At 35.7% G+C, this 18,434-nt stretch overlaps 1 protein-coding gene across 2 annotated transcripts in view; it reads left to right on the top strand.

Annotated features, from left to right (window-relative positions):
- LOC103562997 (uncharacterized) overlaps positions 1-18,434 on the top strand; it is a 33,348-nt gene that overhangs the window by 5,230 nt on the left and 9,684 nt on the right. For both annotated transcript variants that reach the window (XM_008538185.2, XM_070614550.1), the window contains exons 3-5: positions 3,540-3,636; positions 5,266-5,367; positions 13,120-13,278. In XM_008538185.2, coding sequence (XP_008536407.1) covers positions 3,540-3,636; positions 5,266-5,367; positions 13,120-13,278 — 358 coding nt within the window. The remainder of the gene's footprint in view (positions 1-3,539; positions 3,637-5,265; positions 5,368-13,119; positions 13,279-18,434) is intronic.

Below are 18,434 nucleotides of genomic sequence, written 5' to 3'. Positions count from 1 at the left end.
AACTGGATGGTGGGTCTACAAGTGTTCTGGTAATGTTATTCTGCATACGTTTTTGGTAAACCCAAAATATTTCATTAATAAAAAGGAAACTCCCACTTGAAAATATCTTTAATAAGATCACTCTAAGTTTTACTTGGGTATTACATGGTATGGCCTAAACCAGTCTTGAAAACATTTTGCTAGGAAAGCAACAAGTAGGAATAAGAGAGCTTCTATATTTTTTTAGAATCATCTTTTTTTTGTTGCTTTTTTGTTTTTTCTGGTCAGGAAAATTGACCCTGAGCTAACACCTGTTGCCAATCTTCCTCTTTTTGCTTGAGGAAGAGTGGCCCTGAGCTAACATCTGTACCAGTCTTCCTCTGTTTTGTATGTGGGTCACCACCACAGCACAGCTTGATGAGTGGTGTAGATCCGCACCCGGGATCCAAACTCACGAAACCCAGGCCACTGAAGCAGAGTGCACTGAACTTAACCACTACCCTGTCACCGGGCAGGCCCCTCATTATTTTTTTAAGAGTAGGTTCATTTTAACCTTTATATTGTAAAATAAAACAAAATACAAAAACCTCATCAAGCCTATGAATAGCTTTATGAAGTTTTACAAGGGAACCCCCCCACCAACTGCAACTCCACCTAAGCCAAAAAAATAGAACACTGCCAGCCACCCCAAAAACTCCCCACCATGTGTCCTCTCCAATTCACAGCTTCCTCTCTCTCTTCCCCAAATCAACTACCTTTCCAGCTTCTATAGCAGTCACTTACCCTGTTTCTTTATTGCCTCAGCATGTAAATGTGCATCCTCAGATGTGAGAGCTCAATCCTGCCCATTTTTTAATTTGATGTCTTTTAAATCTCTTTAATCTATATATACCCCCTCAATCCCTTTCCTTTCCTTACAGTTTATTGTTGAAGAACCCATAGAGTTTCCCACAAATCTGGGTTTGCTGATTGCATACTCAAAATGCACCATGTTACAAGAAGCTGGATCCAGAGGCTGTGATACCTTTGGCAAGATGACAGATGTTTTTCATCAGATGGTTTCTGAAGTCTGCTTGTATCTCCTTTTGACATGTTAACAGCCATTGATATTCATTGCCTACAGCCTAGAGCCATTATTTATCAGGGGTTGCAAAATAGTGGTATTCTATGCTGACTTAGTGTCTAAATGGGTGGAGGCGTGGCAGTGAGGGAGAGCAGAGTCTAAATTGATGCTTGGGTCTCTGATTTAGAAGAGTGGCTGCATCATGGTACTATAAGTGACAGGGAATTCAGAAGAAGCAATGGGTCTGAGGGGAAGGTCCTATATGTGGATCTTGAGCTTACAGGGAAGTCCCTGGGCTGCAGATATAGACATAGCAGGTTCCTGATAGATTCAGATCACTTTCTGAAAGGGTTGCCAATCACCTCATGTATATTTAACAGCTCAGTCTACCACTGTGTGTTTATAAAAAGATGTTGCCATCGTTTGCCTAATTCCCTACTTTGAAAATTATTTCTTTTGCTGGGATATTCACAGGTTCAAAAGATACTTATTTTTTATACATTTTGTTCTCTTGAGGCTGGTAACATTAAATAAATTCTGAAATTTTTAATAAAAATTTTAAATCAAAAAAAAAATAGTGGTATTCTAGTTTAGTTTTCACTTATTAGCCAGAACCATTTCCAAAAAAAGACACTTTCTTCATCTACTATTTGCTTACCTATATTGTACACTCTAATTTGAATCTTTTGAGCTTCAGGGATTTACTCTTTTGAATCCCTGAACTCCAGACTTATATATCCAACTGCTTATTCCACATCTCTGTTGGATGTCTGATAGGCATCTCAAACTTGTGTCCAAAACCAAGCCGCCTCCTGCAGTCTTCCATATACCCCCTTTCCAGTTCCTCAGGCCTAAAACCTTTATGATCCTTGACTTTTGTCTCTTTTACATTCAAATCCAACTCATCAGAAAATCCCATTGCCTTTACTGTACAAAATATATCCAGAATCTGACCACCTTCACCACTGCCATAGGAACCACGCCACCATCATTTCTTGCCTGAGTTACTCTATATAAAATTAGATTCATTTGTTTTATTTTGTTTTTTATTTTTAAGGATTGCTCTCTGAAAATTTGGTTTAATAACATTTTATAATTATGCAAAACACTTATAGGATTCCAAAGTCAAATCTACAGAAACTGAGAAGTCTAATTTTCATTCCTTTACTCTCCACATTACTCTCTCTCCCCCATATGTAACCATTTTGAATAAGTTTTTAGTTTATAATTTTCTTTTTCTTTTCTTCTTTTTCTATAAGAGGTGCATACATATATTTGTATCTCCCTTATGGTAGCATATGAGAATAATAGACAAATGGTATTTCACCATACACACTTTTCTCCACGTTGCTTTTGTCAGTTAACAGTGTATCCTGGACACCAGGTATTCAGGGTTTTTAACATTTAAAGATGGTTTCTGAATGTTACTAACTAATAACATACTAAGCATAAATTTAAAATATCTCTCCTTTCACATCCAGTATCAATTTCTTTCAAATCACATATATAACTTTTAGAGAGATGATAGACTTAGCAACTCTTTTTTCAGCAAAGACTCCTCTCAATTTAGAAATAAAAATATTTTCCAACCAGAGATTTTGTGTATCATCAATTAAAAATATTTGTAGCATATTGTATTCCTGATATGACATGACAGATTTATGTTGAAAAGGCACATACTTTAAATTTTCTACCTCCGGGATTATCTTTTCCACCTCTTTCTGAGTTTCCTCATTCTCATGTATATCCAATATAGCATGTGACCAGGTCTATTACCTGTTAACCATGTGGATATAGAGTGTTCAAAATAACTAGATTAAAGCCCAGGCACCAGGCAACTATTTTTGTTGCCACATTCCTAAATTTTTTGGATTGTTGGGCAGTATAGATGCAGGCACTTTCCAAGAGTCTTCCAGCTTCCTAATATGTGACTCCAAGAAGGCACAAAAGGTGTAGAAATTGGCGTGGTCAGGATAAGGCACGCTTTTGCATACTGTAGGGGAGTTTAATTCCCCTCCCCAACTCATCCTGCTCCCCAGAATATTTGGTTTTGGCAGTTTACAACTTTTAAATCTAATGTATCATAATAGAAAGCCAAGAAGTGCCAACATTAAATATGTCTACCTAAGAATATAGGGATAGTGAAAATCAGTGCACACAGCGTTTTCTATTTGGTCAGAATCTTGATTCTGTCTTGGAATGTGAGTGAATTCTATCAAAGCCATTTCAAATATATCTGTATTAGGTTATTATCATTTCCTCTTTATTGTGATTTATTGATGCAATTTTAAATACATATTCAAATTTTATAGAATTTCTATTTACTACAAATTACTTTAATTTTTCAAATATATGAAAGGTTTTCTGATCTGATTATAAAAAGTTATCTCTATAGCTTTTATCCTATTAATGAGAGCTTGAAAACGAAATTCAATTCTCTGCGTAGGTACTTGATTTCTTCAATATTATCATGTAAATGAATGTATTCTTTTCAAAGCTTCGTCTACCATACTCTCTTTATTGATGGAATCACTTACCTATGTGCCTCAGACAATGCCCTGGATACTGTAACACCATCTGCATTTCTCAAAAATGTAAGTAATTTGTTATATTGCTTTAAGGACTTTTTCAGTTTCTGAAATTTTGAGGTCTCTGTTTTATAGTTTATTAGTAATAACAAATAACCAAAAGCAGATCACTCATCTGGCTATAAAGCAGAGCCATTAATGACCTTCAGAGATTTCTTACCCTCGTCCCTTGTGTGTCTCCTGCTTCCACACTTCCCCCAAATCGAAAGCAAGGTCTGCAAAGATGACCCACTCAGATCTATTAGAGTTTCTCTTTATGTTTATTTTGTTCTTTAAAAATAAGAATGAAATTAAGCTTTGCTAATATTTAATATGCTTTTTCAATAGCATATACATTTAATTTACAAATAATTATATACAAGACACTTCTGGTAGAAAATTTGAATCAATTGTAAGAGTTAGATGAAAAGAAGTATTTTTTTTAATCAAGACATACTATCTTTAAGGAAAGTTTTACCAGAAAATTGCCAGCAAATACAAAAGATGGTAAATAGAGTACTTATGTGTATGTACTAAGGTGGATACATGAGATTTTATAAATTTCTTAGAGGGTAACGAACCTTCTCAACAGATATCACCTGTTGCTGACTATCACCCAGACTGAGCTCCAGCCAGAATAAGGACACTTGGTGAAAGGCAGTCTCAGAAACAGACTAGGGCTAAACCATTATGCTGGTAACTTTATGGTCCAGATAGTATGTTTGTCTCTTGTTTTCAAAAGTAAATAATACTAGTCTTCAATTTTATTCATAAATATGTAATTCAGAATACATACTCTAAGAAAAATTATTAATGGGAAAATCAGCTATACCATAGTTACTAATAGTTTTTCTCCAGTCACATTCGTGTATCATGCATATATTTTATTCGTTGAGTGTACCAACTTGCTTTAACACAGCTCAAACTGTAACCATACATAGAATCAAGGATTAGAAGACCTAATATTGTAATTCACTCTAGAGTTATGCCTAGACAATTGTGAGACTCTAGATGGTAAACCCTGTTAGCCATCTAACTGACTGTACTATAAATTTTTTCTCTCTGCCATTATGACAAAACGTCCCAACTCTACCACCTTTCCAAAACCAGATGACACAAAATTGATAACCACATAATTTTTACCACTACTTCTGGAGAGTAGAACATTAAGGACAGACAATTGTCAGAATTCCTTCTTGAGACTCAAGTATCCTATAACAACCCTATAGGGGTTGAAAGATGGACTCATGACATTTACTTGGGATTGTTTTGTTATCATTGGATGGATTTTGAGGGTAGGGGCAGGAGGGGAAAGTGAAAAGCACTTATTTAGAAAATATCACGGACTCCCATCTTTCCTTGTCTGCCAGACATAAACATCTGCTCTTCCCCTCAAGTCCTCAGCTATGTCAAGATAGTACCCGCAGTCTCAGTGTGAGGTTGTGATCTTCACTGCAGCAGTGGAGACAGGGCAAGCACAGTTCTCATAAGTACTGCATCTTTAAATAGGAAGGACAGCCTGCCACCAAAAATCTAGACATGTTCTGGTTTCTTTATTTCAGGTTTCTGCCCGATTCTGCTTAAATAAACATTTACCCTGTAATTCTCCAGTTGAAATTACCTATATAGTTTAAATATTTCCATTAATTTCCCCAGGTTAGTGATACTTTTCTGAGAAATCCTTTGCTGTCAGAAGAATATTTTTCTCCTTCAAATGCAGTTGCTGCAGATTTTCAACAAGTATTAGGAAAGTATATGGTATGTAACCTCCAACTGTATTCCTAAATATCGTCAGTATTACAGCTGACAAATCAGTGAGGAATTATGAGTTAAGAGCTGTAAAGATGAAGGCGAACTGAGAACTTCTCTCTGTATAATGATAAGGAATGATGTCCATGGTATACTGATAAGTGGAGAAAGCAAAATAAAGTAAGTATGTTATACTATTATTTATTTACCATTCTTATATGCAACCATTTAAGAAAGAGGGAATAAACACAAATATATGTATTTGTTTGCCTACAGTTAAAAAAAAAAGGAGGAGGAGCAAGGGAAAGATAAACCAAAAACATTTCAGTGGTTGCCTATGTGGGGATGGGGAACAGGAATAGAAACTAGACCTCTCTGAAGGAAACTTGTTTTGCAAATTTGACTTTGGAAGCATGTAAATATTTTACAAAATTATAAAATGCTATTAAGGGGCCAGCCCCATGGCTGAGTGGTTGGGTTCTCGCGCTCTGCTTCAGCAGCCCAGGGTTTCCCGGTTTGGGTCCTGGGCGACGATACTGCGCTGCTCATTTGGCCATGCTGGGGCAGCATCCTGCATGCCACAGCTGGAAGAACCCACAACTAAAAATACACAACTATGGACCGGTGGGCTTTGGGAGAAAAAGGAAAAATAAAATCTTTAAAAAAAAAAAAATGCTGGGGCTGGCCCCGTGGCTGAGTGGTTAAGTTCGCGCGCTCCACTGCAGGCGGCCCAGTGTTTCATTGGTTCGAATCCGGGGCACAGACATGGCACTGCTCATCAAACCACGCTGAGGCAGCGTCCCACATGCCACAACTAGAAGGACCCACAACGAAGAATATACAACTATGTACCGGGGGGCTTTGGGGAGAAAAAGGAAAAAAATAAAATCTTTAAAAAAAAAAATGCCGGGGCTGGCCCAGTGGCACAGTGGTTAAGTGTGCAGTTCCGCTTCTCCACAGCCCGGGGTTTGCCAGTTCGGATCCCGGGTGCAGACATGGCACCGCTTGGCAAAAGCCATGCTGTGGTAGGCATCCCAGATATAAAGTGGAGGAAGATGGGCACGGATGTGAGCTCAGGGCCAGTCTTCCTCAGCAAAAAGAGGAGGATTGGCAGCAGTTAGCTCAGGGCTAATCTTCCACACACAAAAAAATAAAATAAAAATAAAAATAAATACTATTAAATTAGATATTTAAAAAGTAATCCCTACTAAGTGAAATAAGACAGTCACAAGAGGACAAATACTGTGTGATTCCATTTATATGAGGTACCTAGAGTAGTCAGATTTATAAAGACAGAAAGTAGAATGCTGGTTGCCAGAACCTGGGGGTGGCGAAGGGAGGAGGAGCACTTACTGCTTAATGGACACAGAGTTTCAGTTTGGAAAATGAAAAAAGTTCTGGAGAAGGATAGTGGTGATAGTTGCACAACAATATGAATATACTTAATGCTACTGAACTATACAGTTAAAAATTGTTAAAATTATAAATTTTATGTATATTTTACCATAATAAAAAAAATTTCATTTTAAAAAATTCTAAAACTTAAAAGCAAAAATAAAAAGAACCTGTGTCTTGAGTTGATGCCTTAAAGCACAGTGAAAATTTGTTTCAAGTGACTTTAAAACACAGTAATTTTATTGTATATTCCTAGTGACATTATACCTTAATGGAAAGAGAACTAAAAATAAATTTTAAAATATTTTCATGTGTCAACATTATTAGTAATAACATTGGTGTTGGTATTCTGAAATTGGCTTATGTAGATATAGATATATTACTTTGAGTAATCAAGTTAATGTTGTTAGGAATCAAGATTTTCAACAAAAAGTTACAAATATAAAGTCAAAGAATTAAGTAAAACCTTATAATCTTACATTTTGACTGAAAGTTAAATAATGAAAAATATTTCATTGAAAATATATTTCATGATATATTTTCTCTTAAGAAAAAAAAAGTTATCTCCTAGCCTATCCACTGAAAAACCCTAGAAACGATGACCAACCCAGTAGCAGTGTGCCCCCTCAGGGTCGAGATTATAGTTTCTAAATACCATTTTACACTAAAAAGAACCGGGCCTGATTCTGCATATGGAGCAGGAAACATAAATCAGAAACATTTTGTCATACAAGAAACAAGGAAGCTTTCAAAGTCTACTGTGCTCATGTCAAAAGACTTGAGGAGCCTTGAAAAGGCTGCCACTGGCCAGTGATGGAATAATTTGAACAATAAAAAAATAACTGCAGTGGACTGTGACACACCAAATATGTTAAACTCCATGAGTTCCTAGATACTGCAAGAGGGGGAAAATGCCTCACCCGTCAACTTTGGAAGATACTAAGGACCCACCGCATCACTCTGAAAACAAATAAATAAAAGAAAAGGGTCAAGCATTCATTCTGACTTTCTTATATGAACTGTACCTCAAAGGAACCAAATAGTTGGTGGGAAAAGGGGTTTTTGGTGGGGTTTTTTGGTCTTTATAGAAATATTCCAGCTAATAAATGAAGAAGAAGTGATAAAATATCACTATTTTGCAATCCCTAATGAAATAATGAGTCTAGGCAGTCATCACCAATGATAAAAAAATTAGGTGAAAAGCTATGAGAAATTTCATAATGGATGAAACAGGCTCAAAACCCCTAAACTCATTGATTATTCCTAAAATCACAATAAGGGAGACAGTCAGTCAGCAGTTATGTGTTTCCTGATGTCACATGATGAGTAGTATGAGCACACATCTGAAGTAAGCTTGCCGAAAACATCAAACCTGCGTGTGACTGAGCCTCTAGCTCTAATGCCCAGTTTACAGGAAATAGATCAATGACCATGTTAAATGATTCCACACCAATGCAATCAGCAAAATCCAGAATGTGAGAAACCCTACAAGACAAATGACCCAGTTTCCTCAACAAATAAATTGCAAGGGGGAAAAAGCTAAGAACCCATAGATTAAAAAAGACAACACGTATCAACTAAATGCAACGTGTGGACTTTGGATCCTGAATCGACAAAGCAAATGTCAAAAAAACTATGTTTTTGATAAATTTATACACAAACTGGATGTTTGATGCTAATAAGGAGTTTTTTAGATGTAATAATCATGTTGTGGATTTGTTTTTTAAAAAATAAGGTCATATCTGGGGCTGGCCGGGTGGCGCAGCGGTTAAGTTTACACATTCAGCTTCTCAGCGGCCCCAGGGTTTCCCAGTTTGGATGCCGGGTGTGGACATCGCACCACTTGGCAACAGCCATGCTGTGGTAGGTGTCCCACGTATAAAATAGAGGAAGATGGGCACGGATGTTAGCTCAGGGCCAGTCTTCCTCAGCAAAAAAGAGCTTAGCTCAGGGCTAATCTTCCTCAAAAAAAATAAATAAATAAGGTCATATCTTTTAGAGATACACACTGAAGCTTTACAGATTAAAATAATAGAATGTCTGGGATTTGCTTTAAAATAATACTTTTGGGGAAGGGGCAGTCAGTTGGTATGGAGGAAACAAGATTGGTATGTGTTGATAATTGCTGAGACTAGGTGACAGGTACATAGGGTTGATTACACTGTTCATTCTGCTTTTGTATGTGTTTGAACTTCTCCATAATAAAATATTTTAAGTATACCTGTATTCGTTTTCTATTTGTGTAACAATTTACCACAAGTCAGCGGCCTAAAACAGCACACATTTATTATCTCACAGTTCCCAAGGGTGAGGAATCGAGAGTCACAGCTTAAGTGGGTTCTCTCAGGGTCTCTCAAGGCTGCAGGGAGTGTGGCAGCCAGGCTGTGTCCTGCTCTGGAGGCTCCGAGGACAATCGCTTCCCGGCTCACTCAGGCTGCTGCAGGATTCACCTGCTTCTGGCGGCGCCAGGGATGCAGCTGTTTGGGGTTAGCTGGAGGCCACCCCGCCCGCACGTCCTCGAGACTGATAGCGGTTCTTTGCCACATGGGCGTCCTCAGCGTGGCTGCTTGTTTCTTCAAGGCCCCAGAGGAATATTTCTCACTCTAATCTGCTGAATTTTGTATAATGTGACAATCACAGGAGTGACATCCCATCACCTTTGCTTCTGTTAGTTAGAAGCAAGTCACACTTAAGGGCAGGGCGTTTTACAAGGATGTGGCTCAGTGGGGATCATCCTATTGTGTGTCCTCCACCATGCCTGACAAAATAACTACAGATAGATGTTTTTATATTAAATGCAGACATTTTCTTATGAAAAATTCTGCATATATCAACACAGCCAAAATATATTAACATAGCTCCCTGAAAACTAGTTATAGTGCGAAAATATGCACATTTTAAGCAGTTAACACATCTAACATCAAAGAAATTTCTGTTTAACATTTATAAACTAACCTGGTAAGCTTTCAATCTGTAGAAAATTTTATAAAAGTTGTTGAATTTCTTCTACTATAATTAACAAAATGAAAAAAGTAGTTTAGAGAGATTTCAAAAAATATATATAAATGTACCAAATGTCATTGAATGGACTATGAATACATTATCTTAACAAAACTCAGATAATTTTCTTACATTAAAAAAGATTAAGCATTTTAAAAAGAAGAGAAAGGAACAAAAAGAACAATCAAAGATTAACCATCCATCTGAACTTGATGACATCTGCAGACACGTGATTTCCACATAAGGTCACAGCCACAGGCATCCAGAGCTAGGATCTGAACATATCTTTTCAGGGGGACAGAATTCAACTAGCAACCTCCTCTTTTCTACATTTATCTAGTGAGCTCCTCCCAGAACATCAGTTGTAAGTTGCATGGTCCAGTAACCAGCAAGATCAGAATTCTGCTTAAGGTGGATTTGATCATTCACCAAAGAACAGGCTTTTTTTGTTTGTTTGTTTGTTTTGAGGAAGATTAGCCCTGAGCTAACTACTGCCAATCCTCCTCTTTTTGCTGAGGAATCTTGGCCCTGAGCTAACATCGTGCCCATATTCCTCTACTTTATATGTGGGATGCCTACCACAGCAGGGCGTGCCAAGTGGTGCCATGTCTGCACCCGGGATCCGAACCTGCGAACCCCAGACCGCCGAGAAGCAGAACGTGCGAACTTAACCACTGTGCCACCGGGCCAGCCTCAGAACAGGGGTTTTTAATATCATTTTTCATTTAAAAGGTAATGCTCATTAATGAAATGAGATAATACAAAAATGTATAAAATGAAATATGAATATCTCCTATAATTTCAATCAAAACCCCCTGAGATGAGCGCTCTTAACAGTTTGGTATGTAACCTTCCAGAATTATTTGTATATATATATATATATATATATATATATATATACTAATATATATATATATACACAAATATGTACATACATACAAATATGTACATACAAATATGTGTACATACACATTTATATATGCATATATATGTTTGTAATATATATAAGTTTATACATACTTTTTAAATTCACAAGATGGAACCGTTAATGCAATGATTAAAGGCTTAATCTCTGGAGCTTCTTGAGCCTGAATCCTTGTTTTGCCTCTTGCTGTGCAACATTGGGCAACTTATTAACTTCTCTCAGTCTCAGTTTTCTTATTTAGAAAATAAAAGATGATGAGTACTACTTTGGTGGTTTGGGAATTAAATGAGTTAATACATGTGAAGTGCTTAAAACAGTGTCTGGCACATACTGAGCATTCAATAAGTTATTTCATATTGTTCTGCAGCTGCAGCTTCATTTTTTAATATAGCACTATATCTTAGAGATTATTTTTTGTTAATATGGATAGAGTGGAAGACAAAAATGGGAAAAAGAACAAGAGCAATGAATAGAAAACAGTAACAAATATGGTAGATATTAATCCAACTATATCAATAATTACTTTAAAATTTAATGGTCTAAATACACCAATTAAAAGACAGAGACTGGGGGCCAGCCTGATGGCATAGTGGTTAAGTTCACACACTCTGCTTCAGTGGCCTGAGGTTCACCAGTTCAGATCCTGGGCACAGACCTACACACTGCTCATCGAGCTATGCTGTGGTGGCATCCCACATACAATGTAGAGGAAGAATGGCACAAATGTTAGCTCAGGGCCAATCTTCCTCACCAAAAAAAGAGAGAGAGAGAGATTGTCAGATTGCGCTAAAAAAAAAAAAACTGTCAAGAGAATGAGAAGACAAGCCAGAGAATGAGAGAAAATATTTGCAAAATGTATATCTAATAAAGGACTTTTATCCAAAATCTACAAAGAACTCTTAAAACTGAACTATAAGAAAATAAACAACACAATAAAAAAAGGGCCAAAAATCTGAATAGATACCTCACCAAAAAAAATACATATGGCAAATAAACATATGAGAATTTGCTCAACATATATGTCATCAAGGAATCACAAATTAAAGCAACAATGAGAAACCCCTGCATACCTATTAGAATGGCCAAAATTCAAAACACTGACAACACCAAATGCTGAGAAGCATGTGGAGAGCAGTAGGAATTCTTATTCACTGCTGGTGGGAATGCAAAATGGTGCAGCCACTTTGGAAGACAGTTTGATGGTTTCTTACAAAACTAAACATACCCTTACCATACAATCCAGCAGTCGCACTCCTTCGTATTTACCCAAAGGAGCTGAAAACACGTCCACACAAAAACCTACATACAGACGTTATAGCAGCTTTAGTCATAACTGCCAAAGCATGGGAGCAACCAAGATGTCTTTCCATAGGTGAATGGTAAATAAACGGTGGTACATCCAAACAATGGACTATTATTCAGCACTAAAAACAAGTGAGGTATCAGCCTAAGAAAAGACGTGGAGGATCCTTAAATGCATATTACTAAGGGAAAGAAGCCAATCTGAAAAGGCTATATACCGTATGATTCCAACTATATGATATTCGGGAAAAGGCAAAGCTACAGAGACAGTAAAAAGAGCAATTATTGGGCCTGGCCTGGTAGGTGGCCACGTGGTTAAGTTTCTGCGTGCTCCGCTTCAGTGACTGGGGTTTGCAGGTTCAGATCCTGGGCACAGACCTACTCCACTCACCAGCCAGGCTGTGGAGGTGTCCCACATACAAACAAACAGAGGACGACTGGCACAGATGTTAGCTCAGGGCTAATCTTCCTCAAGCAAAAAAAGAGGAGCATTGGCAGCAGATGTTAGCTCAGGGTGAATCTTCCTCAGCAAGAAAAAAAAAAAGACCAATTGTTGCCAGGGCTTAGGGAGAAGGGAGGCATGAATAGGTGGAGCCCAGTGAAACTGTTCTGTATTATACTCTAATGGTCGATACATGTCATCATACATTTGTCCAAACTCACTGAATGTACAATACCAACAGTGAACCCTAATGTAAACTATGGACTTTGGGTGAATAATGATGCATCAGTGTAGGGTCATCCATTGTAGCAAATGTACCACTCTAGTGTGGGATGCTGATAGTGATGGAGGCTGTGCATGTGGGGGGATAATGTTTATGTGGGAACTCTGTCCTTTCCACTTAATTTTACTGTGAACCTAAAACTTGTCTTTTAAAAGAGTCTATATAAATAAATAGACAATTTTTATTTTAAAAGAACACTTCGACTGCTGATTGAATACATTGATATCTCCCTCTGCCACCCCCCCTTTTTTTTTTTGCAAGATGAAGATGGCACAATCTGAGGCTTAGTGGATTCTTTATACTGAAATACAAATGAGATGTGCCCTTGACACTCTTGTTCTAATTTGTACAACATATTTTAATAGATTTCATTTCTAGAAAATAAAACTTGTATTATATTTCACTTCTATACAGGTAAAATACAATAAAAACCAAGATAACAGCTCTATATCCACCCTGAGGAGTCAAGTAACTGATGTAAAAAATGCTATGACCCAAAATATTGATAAAATTTTGGAGAGCGAAGAAAGATCAAATATCTTCCCTGACGGTACAGATGATCTTCAAACAGCTGTAAGTGATGCACACCTGTCTCGGTACCCACACAGTGCACTAAGCCACAGGATCACTGCCCTTGAGACAGAGTGCCAAAAGCAAGAACATACCCAGGGATACTGTGAGATAATCCTGTCACCAGACTATGGCTTTATCGAAAAATTATTGGAATGCAACTAAAATATTAAAAGAGAAATTAGAAAACAATCCAAATTTAAAACTTATTAAAAAGTAGGAGGTAGTCATTTGAATAACAGAAAGATTTCTTACATTAAGAAATACACAGGTTATTCAACACATAAATTGCAAGGGGAAAAAAAGGGACAACTTAGCCAAAAATAGACTTAGAAGGTGTATCAATTGCAATGTGTGATCCTTATTTGGATTTTGATTCAAACAAGCTATAAAAATGAAAATTTACAACTTCGTGAGACAATTAGATATTTGAAGTCTGGCAGGATATTAGATGGCATTAAGAAATGTTATTAATTTTTAGGTGTGATGATGGTATTGTGGTTATGTTTTGAAAAGAGTCATGACTTATTAAAGATAAATACTAAAATATTTATGAATGAAATTATATAATGTCTGAGATTTCCTTTAGAATAGTTCAGGATTAAGGGAGTAGAATGGGGTATAAATGAAACGAAATTGGACATAAATTGATGGTGGTTAAAAGTGGATGTGGAGTGGACAGGGCTTCATTATACTATTCTCTCAACTTTTATTTATGTTCAAAATTCTCTGTAAGAAAATAGTGTTAAAACAATCACTAAAGGTTGAATAGTTCCCTTAGAGCATTTTAAATTTTCTTTTTACAGATCTTTTCTGGAAACACAGCCACCATATAAAGCAAAGAACACACATTCTTCGTACTCACCAAGTTCTATTGATTCCACCTCCTAAATCTTTTTTTGGTTTTAGCCTTACTTTTTCACTTTTAAAAATAATTTATTAAGATTTTATTTACATAAAATAATATTCACCCAATTTAAGTATAGAGTTTGATGAATTGTCGTAATTGTGTACAACTGTGTAACCACAATCAAGTTATAGAATAGTTCTTTCTTCCTAAAATCTTCCTCATGCCCTTTGCAGTTGACTCCCCCCCTACCCCTGACCCCAGCCAACTACTGCTCTGCTTTCTGTCACTACAGTGCTGCCTTTTCTAGAATTCCATATAAATAGAATTATACAGTACATAGTCCTTTGTGTTTGACTTCTTTCACTTAGCTTAATAGTTTTATATTAATTCATGTTGTCGTGTGTTAATATTTTATTCCTTTTTTTTTTAAAAGATTTTATTTTTTTCCTTTTTCTCCCCAAAGCCCTCCAGTACATAGTTGTATATTCTTCGTTGTGGGTCCTTCTAGTTGTGGCAGGTGGGATGCCACCTCAGCATGCTTTGATGAGCAGTGCCATGTCCGCGCCCAGGATTTGAACCAATGAAACAATGGGCTGCCTGCAGCAGAGCGCACAAACTTAACCACTCAGCCACGGGGTCAGCCCCTATTTTATCCCTTTTTATTGCTGAATAGTATTCCACAGAATGGCTAAATCTCTTTTAAATCCACCTTCTGCCCATCCCAACGTCACTCACAGTCTCACTCCAAGTTCTGTTATCTTTTGTCTAACTATGGTAATCTCCAGATTTACTTTTTCTACCTCTTTTTAGTTCTACTCCACTCCAGCTATCCTCCACACTGACACTACAGTATTCTTTTAAAATGCAAGCATGAGCATTATCCATAGCCTTCTTAAAACCCTCCAGTCCATGCAGGGTAGAGTCCAACCTCCCTAACATAATGAGCTTTGTTCTGACTATATTTCCAGTTGTATCACCCAGAGGGCACAGTCTTGCAGTTTACAAATCTCAAAAAATACCAAACTATTGTATTTCTCCAAAATACACATTGCATTATTTCCCATCTTTACACATACTGTCCCCTCTCTTTGTCCTTGTCCCGGAAAACTTCTATTCATCCATCAAAACACAACTCAAGTATCATCTTCTCATTGCCCAGGCTGAGTTTATCACTCTCTCATCTCTGCTCCTTTTATTTATTGATTCATTCAATTAATATCTCTTGAGGATCTACTGTCTGCCAGGCTCTATATGAGGCACTAAGAACATAATGATAAATGTGATAACCACAAGCCCAGCAAACAAGCACTCAATGTTAGTTAAATTAAATACTATTTATTTGAACAAAGCAATCCTTTACATTTTTTTATAGCAAGACAAAGATAAGGTTACATCAGTTCATATAATCTACAAAGGAGAATTAAGAAAGTAAATCATTATCTAGGATTGAAGTTGTACTTTGTGAGAATTTATAACACAAGAATTCAGATAATACTGTCCAAGCCAGTTAGATTCATTCAATATTCATTAATAAACATTCCTTGAGATCTTATTGTATACAAGATATGCTGGTCATCTTCAGGAATAAAAGAATAAAATAAGATACCTGCCACAGCTTAATCTACTGCAGGAGACAGATTTGTATAAACCTTATTGCAATATAAAGTAGGCTTCAGTGTTATAAGAGATGGCTAAAGCATTACAGCCAAGCAGTGGAGAAGTGCTAGTATCTACATTCTTACAAAGCATTTTGAAATTGGGGTCACAAAATCCCACAGTCAATATTACCTCATTCTGTTATATTAGGAAGCATGTATGATATTTAAATACTATGTGCCTCAGAGGACATAGTTAGGAATCCTGAGAAAAGTAAACTATTTTATTACGAAATATTTATTTCAAGCATACGCAAAACTTTTGAGAATAATATATTTAATACTCTTGTAATCATCAGCGTGCTTTATCTGACCTTAATATTTTGCCGCACTTGATTTGGGCCTTTGTTTTTTAAAGAAATAAAATTATAATTAAAGTCCCCTGTGTACTTTTTCCAAGCCCATTCCACTCGCTCACCAGAAGAACTGCCACTGTGAACTTGATATGAATCATTTGCACGTTTTATTCCTCTGCTCTGTATGTATAGTTATGTATCTATCTGTATTATTGGTTTGCATTTTTTACCTTTATATTTATGACATTATAATGTACATATCCTTCTGAAACCTGAGTTTTCAGTTCAACATTATGTTTTTGAAATGGATTTATTTTGATACACTTAGCTCTAATTTATCAATTTAACTTCTGAAAGTATATCATTACTACTTAAAAAAACACAATGTACTTATCCTTTCTCCTTTTGATAAACACTAATGTTTATTTTTCTTTTATGAACTTTTCTTTATTATGAACAGTACTACACTAAGTACCCTTGTACATTTCTCTTGGTACACTTTTGCAAAAATGTTTCTAAGACGTGGTCTATAGAGTTTTTTGATCATACATAGTTATTCGTAAAATATTCTTGAGAATGCATTTAAATGTATGTATAAATTATATATATTCTTCTACAATAATGTTATATATTATTAAAAATTACTTATAAATCATGAATACATTAATTCATAAATCATAAATACATATAATTATAAATTATTTAAATATAAATTATATATTCTTCTATAATAATGTTATATATTATAAAACAGACAAAAATAGAAATTAAAAGAATGAGATAATGATGAATAAAATGTTAATTTATTTTCTTAGGAAGATGAAAACTATTTCCCTCTCATTAAGAAAAATATTAATAATATAATGTATTTTAACGATAGTAATGTGATTAAAAGTCAGATCTGATTACAAATCACTATTTTTTTATGTCCAAATATGACAGATGGAGTACTTAAACTAGAAGCAGATATATCCTCTTTGCCATTTTCCTGTTGTTTATGTTTGCTTTATTAGTCTAATTTTTAAGCCACTGTCTACTTTTTAGTTCATTTAAAAGTGAATAATATTACCCATAAATTCACTTACCCAGATGCATGTAAATTGCAATACACTACAAACAAATGGATAAAGGAGTATGCAGGGGTCAACTCTTCATCGCTGTGGAATTTCCACTCTACCCCCAAAACACCTTAACTTTAATGATGTACTATTTTACATACACATCAAGGAAGAGGTGAGTGCCTAGCCACATGTTAAACATTAATACATTTTCATTTCCTTCATTTCTTTCTTATTTTTTAGATTAAAATAAACAATTAGAGGTTCTAATATTACTTTCTTGCTCTCCACTGGATCATCTTATGCAACCCCCTGGGGTGCTTGATCCCATTTTTGGACTCTCACACTACAATATATACCTAGAAATGGAATTGTTGGATCTTAAAATATGTGTATCTTAAAATTAACCAATTATTGCAAAGTTGCTCTCCAAAGTGTTGTGCCAGTTTATACGTCCATCAACAGTATATGAGAGTTCCTGTTGCTTTGCATTCTAGCCAATACTTGGGTTTACAAGATTATAATTTTTAACAATCTGGTGGGGGAAAGAAAATAATTATTGTTTTAATTTGCATTTCCCTAATTTTGAATGACAGTGAGCAATTTTTATGTCTGTTAACCATTTGAGTTTCTTCTTTGAATTGCTTGTTGATATCCTTTGCCCATTTTGCTAATGGAGTCTTTTTTAATAATTTGTAGGCTATATAAAAAATACTAATTTATAACTATTAAGATGAACAATGACTATACCTACAATTCCTCATCCTAAAACTTAGTTGTGTAAAGTCTAAACATGTTCTCCCAGTATGTGGATTGACTTTTAGCCTGTGTATAGTATCTTTTTTAGGACAGAAGTCTTTAACTTTCATGTATGAGGTAGGAATCAAATTTTATTATTTTCTGTATAAATAACCAGCTGTCAAAACACCATTTATTGAATAGCTCAGCCTTTCCCATTTGGTTGTAATGCCAACCTTGTCATATATAATGTTTGCATTTTATATATGTGAACGGTTTTGATTCTTTTGATTTTTATATATTCTATTCTACTGATCTATTTCTATATCCTTGGGCCAATACTACACTGTTTTAGTTTTGTAGTTTTATAACAAGTCTTAATATCTTGTAGGGCAAGTTCGTCTACTTTCAACTTTTTGAAAATTGTAGAATTGGCAAGGTTTGCTTCTTTCTCTCTCAGTGAATTTTAGAATCTACATCTTCTCAAGTTCTACACACATAAAAAAACTGTTGGGATGTTAGTTGGAATTACATGAATATGGGGAGAATTGACATCTTTAAA

This window comes from Equus przewalskii, chromosome 3, assembly GCF_037783145.1.
Source record: "Equus przewalskii isolate Varuska chromosome 3, EquPr2, whole genome shotgun sequence".
In the NCBI taxonomy this organism is placed as follows: domain Eukaryota; kingdom Metazoa; phylum Chordata; class Mammalia; order Perissodactyla; family Equidae; genus Equus; species Equus przewalskii.
Note: the sequence above shows the minus strand (reverse complement) of the source record. Positions and strands in the feature narration are given on the sequence as shown.